This window comes from Terrapene carolina, unplaced genomic scaffold (assembly GCF_002925995.2).
Source record: "Terrapene carolina triunguis isolate 2854851 unplaced genomic scaffold, T_m_triunguis-2.0 Scaffold32145, whole genome shotgun sequence".
Taxonomy (NCBI): domain Eukaryota; kingdom Metazoa; phylum Chordata; order Testudines; family Emydidae; genus Terrapene; species Terrapene triunguis.
Genome location: NW_020696496.1, coordinates 2,630 through 7,127, shown reverse-complemented (window position 1 = coordinate 7,127; position 4,498 = coordinate 2,630). Strand labels below are relative to the sequence as shown.

At 69.6% G+C, this 4,498-nt stretch overlaps 1 protein-coding gene across 1 annotated transcript; it reads right to left on the bottom strand.

The window, feature by feature from the left end:
• Nucleotides 1-118: 118 nt before the first annotated feature.
• On the bottom strand, nucleotides 119-3,820 carry LOC112125746 (transcription factor LBX1-like). The gene is made up of 2 exons (XM_024224134.3): nucleotides 3,370-3,820; nucleotides 119-566 (listed from the first exon to the last, which is right to left on the bottom strand). The coding sequence occupies exons 1-2, from the start codon at nucleotides 3,701-3,703 to the stop codon at nucleotides 202-204; spliced, it is 699 nt and encodes a 232-aa protein (XP_024079902.1). The 5' UTR covers nucleotides 3,704-3,820; the 3' UTR covers nucleotides 119-201.
• Between the last annotated feature and the right edge of the window lie 678 nt (nucleotides 3,821-4,498).

The following is a 4,498-nucleotide window of genomic DNA, read 5'->3' as shown; positions in this document are numbered from 1 at the left end:
GGAGGAAGGCGGGGGGGAGGGGGAGGCTGGGGGGAGGGTACCCGCGCCTGGGGGTGGGCAGGGGGGCTCCCCCCTCAGTGAGGTGTATTTGGTAAGTCCCAGGCTCTCAGTTCAGAGGGGCGCAGACGGGGGCCCGGCCCCGCCCCCCAAGCCGGCTGCCTGGGGGGTCTCGGCCGCGGCCCCGGGCGCTGGCCCCTGCCCCTAGTCGTCCACCTCGATCTCCTCCTCGGAGCAGGGCTCGGGGCCCGGGGGCTCGCCGAGCTCGGCCATGCCCGCCAGGCTCTCCAGGGCGGCCGGCGGCAGCTTCTTGAGCGACTCCACGTCGGCCTTCATCTCCTCCAGGTCGCGCTTGAGCTTGGCGCGGCGGTTCTGGAACCAGGTGATGACCTGCGCGTTGCTCAGGCCCAGCTGCTGCGCCAGGTGGTCGCGGTCGGCCGGCGCCAGGTACTTCTGGAAGAGGAAGCGCTTCTCCAGCTCGTAGAGCTGGTGGTTGGTGAAGGCCGTGCGCGACTTCCGCCGCTTCTTGGAGGCCGGCCGCGGCCCGAAGGCGCCCAGCGGGTCGCGACCTGCGGGGGAGAGGGAGAGGCGGTCAGGGCGGCTGCTGGCCGGGGGCACCGTCCCTGCACCGCCCCCGGCCGGGGCCTTTTCCTCGGCACCCCCCGGCCATGGGGACGCGGGTCCGGCTCCCTGTGGCGCGGCCTGCGAGCCCCCCGCACGCTGCCCGGGGCCCCTCGGCCCGAGATAAGGCCCCTCACAGCCCGGGCTCGTTTCGGCTGGGGGGTGGGGGGAGGAAATCCCCCCCCCAGCTCTGTGGGGAACAAAGAACTCAGCCGGGGCAGGGCCCCGCTGGCGCTGGGGGCTCGCACCCCCGGCCTCCCTCTGCCCGTTTGCGGGGGACGCAGCGCTTCGGCCCTTCTCTCCTGCAGCCCCGAGGCCTGTCCCGGGGAGCGGCTCCGTTCTCCTGTCCCGGGCAGAGCCGGCTGCGGTGACTTGTCCCGGCTCCCGGGACTTCCCTGGGGCTGGGGCAGCCGGCAGCAGCGGCGGATCGGGCCCTGCAGACAACCCGCGGCTTGTCCTTCGGGCTGAGGCCGGGCCGGCGGCGAGGGGCCGCGGACAACTGGAGACAAACTAGGCGAAGACACTGGAGTGACCCGAAATCTCCCGGCCCGGCCCAGTCTGACACGGACCCTGCCGGCCGGGCAGCTTCCCCGCTGTGAAATTCTCGCCTGCGTGCGGGTTCGTTTCCCCGCCCGCCACCCGGTTACCCGGCCGGAGCCAGGGCGAGGGAGCCAGGCACGGCCCAGGGGCCGGCGGCGAAACTCGAGTTGTGCGTTGACACACAGCGATGGCCGCGTTTGTTACGCGCCGTGGGTGCATTCACCGACCCTGCACGGACAATCTCCCGCATTACAGACCCAGCCCGGGTTAAAACAGCCCGCACAGGGCAGCGTCTGTCTTCCGTTTTGGAAACGATTGTGCGTTTCCTTAGGGGCTAAAAGCTCCCCGACGAGGCCGCAGCGGCGGCTCTATGCTGGAGAGTCCCCGAGCCAGGACCGGACAGCGCGGCGCACGTCGGCCCCTGGCCTCGGTAACGAGTTTAGACGCGTGTGTGCAGAATAGCGACTATCGGTTCTTTTCTCTCTGTCCCGATGCTGCGCCAGGGCTTGGCCGACACAGACACACTGGGACGTGCGAACGGAGCCCGACGTGCGGGGCCGGAGTGTCTGAAAAGGTCGGGCTCCTTCCAGTCTAGGTTTGAACTTTCGGAGAGGCGCGCAGGGACATTTATCGCCCGAAACGTGCGCGCTCCGAGACAGTCAATACACAGCCCTGCGCCTGTAAATCCGCAAACGGTAAAACGCACCAGAACTCAGTGCGTTCGTACGAGCGTGAGGTGTCGGGCGAGAGAAACGATTTTAGACACCCGGCGGCCGGTGTCTGCCAGTGGATCGCGTGGTTTGAGTGCACTCCGCGAGTTGTGTCGAATCACACATTTCCCGGGACTCGCGTGAACTGGGTGTGCCCGGGAGAAAGTCCGAAATAAACTCGATTTCACGCGCCCCGCGGGCTATTAGCTACGGCGCCCGGGCGGCGCATCGCCGGCTGTTCGTACCCGCCAGACACGCCGGTCTCTGTTCGGAATATACCCGGCGTGTCGGGAGAGTTGTGCGTGTGTCTCAGAAAAACGAAAATCGCCCGTAATGCGCGGGGCTCTGGCCGCAAATTCAGAGCCCGCATTTCGCGCCGCGCCGCCCGGAGAGCGGATTCCAACGCGCCGTCATGTCAATTTCTGCGTTCTGCCGCGGGCTGCGGAGCAAAACTTTGTCCCGGCGACACGCGGAGGATTTATTTAACCGCCCCAATAATTGTAACAATGTCTGTGTCAAGCGAAACGGGAACCTGCCGCTCGCTCCTTCGCGGTGGGAGGCTACAGCCCCGCGGAGAAGCGCTCGGCAGCTGCACAGACATCGCGGGGCTCCGTGTGTCTGGGTCAGTCTGGGTAGTTAGCCGGGTGTCTGTCTGTCTGTCTAGGAAATGGGGAATGAGTCTTCCACGCGGACAAGCCCCGGCACAAGCTAAGGCAGCGGCTCGCAACCTCTCCCGGCCGGAGTCTGATTGGTCTGGGGCGCCCCGAATTCCAAATCCAGACACAACGGCCCAGGAGTGTCCGGCGCCCCGGTCCTGCACAATGGCCGCCCGCCCCATTGTTACCACAACGGGATCCGTTCCACTCTACATAGGGCGCTCGCATTTCGGGGTAAACAAGCCCGTGTCTCTAGGAAATGTCAGTTTGTTCTGACTTCGCTGGTGCTTTACTTGTAAACTAGGCCAAGCTCTGGAGAGTTGCTGTCCCCTGGCAGCCCCCTGGGCACCGCGGGGTAACGAACCCCGGTCCCCGGCGGAGCGGAGACCCACCGCGCTAAGGAACTTGAACACTCAGCCCCGTCGCTGCTCGCAGCTCGTAGGCCCCGGGACTTTCCCCGGCGCGGGGGTCTCTTGCCCCGGGCTCCATTTCGTTCCCCGGTCGCTCTGGCTGCAGCCCCAGCCCCGCCCGGCTTCACCCTCACCGGCTGCTGCGGGGACTCCCCTGCCGCGGGCGCTTTCGCTTTCTCCGGGACCGAAGCGTCCAGGGCCCCGGGCGGGGGAAGCCGCGGGGCCGCCAGGGTCCCGGAAAGAGCCCGGCGCAGTTCGGGGCCACCTCCCCTTCCCATCTCCCAGAGGCCGGCCGGGTCACCGCGGTGCTCCCCGCCCGGCAGCCAGGGTCGGCAAGGCCCGGCTGGGGAGCGGGCAAGGCCCGGAGCCCCGGGGGAGGCTGCCCTGGCCCTGCTTTGCCCGGGCCACCGTCCCGCCCCGGCCGCGCCCCGGTACCTTCCGCAGCCTGCAGCACGTTCACCTCCAGCCCCTGGAAAGTTTTGCTGGCCAGCTCCTCCAGGGCGCAGAGCGGGGAGGACGGGGCGGGCACGCCGTTCCGGGGAGCTCCGGAGCCGGCCGCTCTGTCCAGCAGCCGGGGCGAGGGGGCGCAGGGCCCGGTGGCCGCTTTCCGCACCGACGGCTTGCTCAGGATGTCCTCGATGCTGAACGGGGTCAGCGGCTTGTTGGAGTTGGCTGGGGGCGGCAGCTGGTCCAGCGGGCTCCTCCGCCTCTCCTGGCCGGCGGGGCACAAGAGGGGGCCCGCCGCCTTCCCTTCCTTGGCGGAGGTCATGGCCCCAAAAGAGGGGTGCCCCCGCCCGCCCCCGGGCTCCTGGCTCCGCGTCCTTCGCCGGGCAGGGGCTCAGCAGCCCCCCCGAGCCATGGGGCCGGGTCCCCCCTAGGAGACTGCGCTCCCGGGCTCCCAGCCTCCGCCCCCGCGCCTGCTGCTGCCAACACTCACACCTCCCCGAGTGCCCCCGGCGGGGGCCTTGGAGCGAGGCAGCGCGGGGCCCGGCGCGCCCGGCTCCCAGCTCCCAGCTCCGGGGCTCCCCCGGCTCCCCGCTAACTCGGAGAGTTCAGTTCTAGCCAAAGCTTCCCCCTCGCTGGCCCGGCGCTGGAGCCTTAAAGGGACAGGGCCAGAGTCACTAATTGGGCACCGGGGTAGGAGGAGCCTCAGCTGGAGTATTCGCAAAGTTTGGGAGCTGGCGGGAGTGGGAGGGGGACCCCCCTTCCAAGGGCCCGCTGCGGGGGGGTGTCCCGAGGCGCAGGCCCCGCTGCGGGGGGGGGGGTTCCCCGAGGACCAGGCCCCCTAGAAGCGCGGAGACACACTCCAAAGACAGCCCTTGGCAGACACACGCGGCCCAGCTGGTCAGGAGCCCGAACCCGCGGCCTGTTGGCCTGGGCTCCCCGCAGAGCCCACGGCGACCCCGCCTCGTCTCCAGCGGCCACAGAGCTCACGGCGCGGCTGGGGTTAGTGAGCTGCACAGCGGCCTGGCCCAGGCCCTGCCCGGGCTGAGCCCCAGGACGTGCCGGGCGCTCGGGTCTGGGGCCTACGGCCGGCCTCGCTTTCCGGGCCCCGGGGACCCGC

Bases quoted from the DNA above. Each gene is read 5' to 3' on its own strand.
- LOC112125746 (XM_024224134.3), bottom strand. From the start codon at position 3,703: ATGACCTCCGCCAAGGAAGGGAAGGCGGCGGGCCCCCTCTTGTGCCCC. The intron at 567-3,369 runs GTACCGGGGCGC...TCTCCCCCGCAG, and splicing joins CGTGCTGCAGGCTGCGGAAG to GTCGCGACCCGCTGGGCGCC.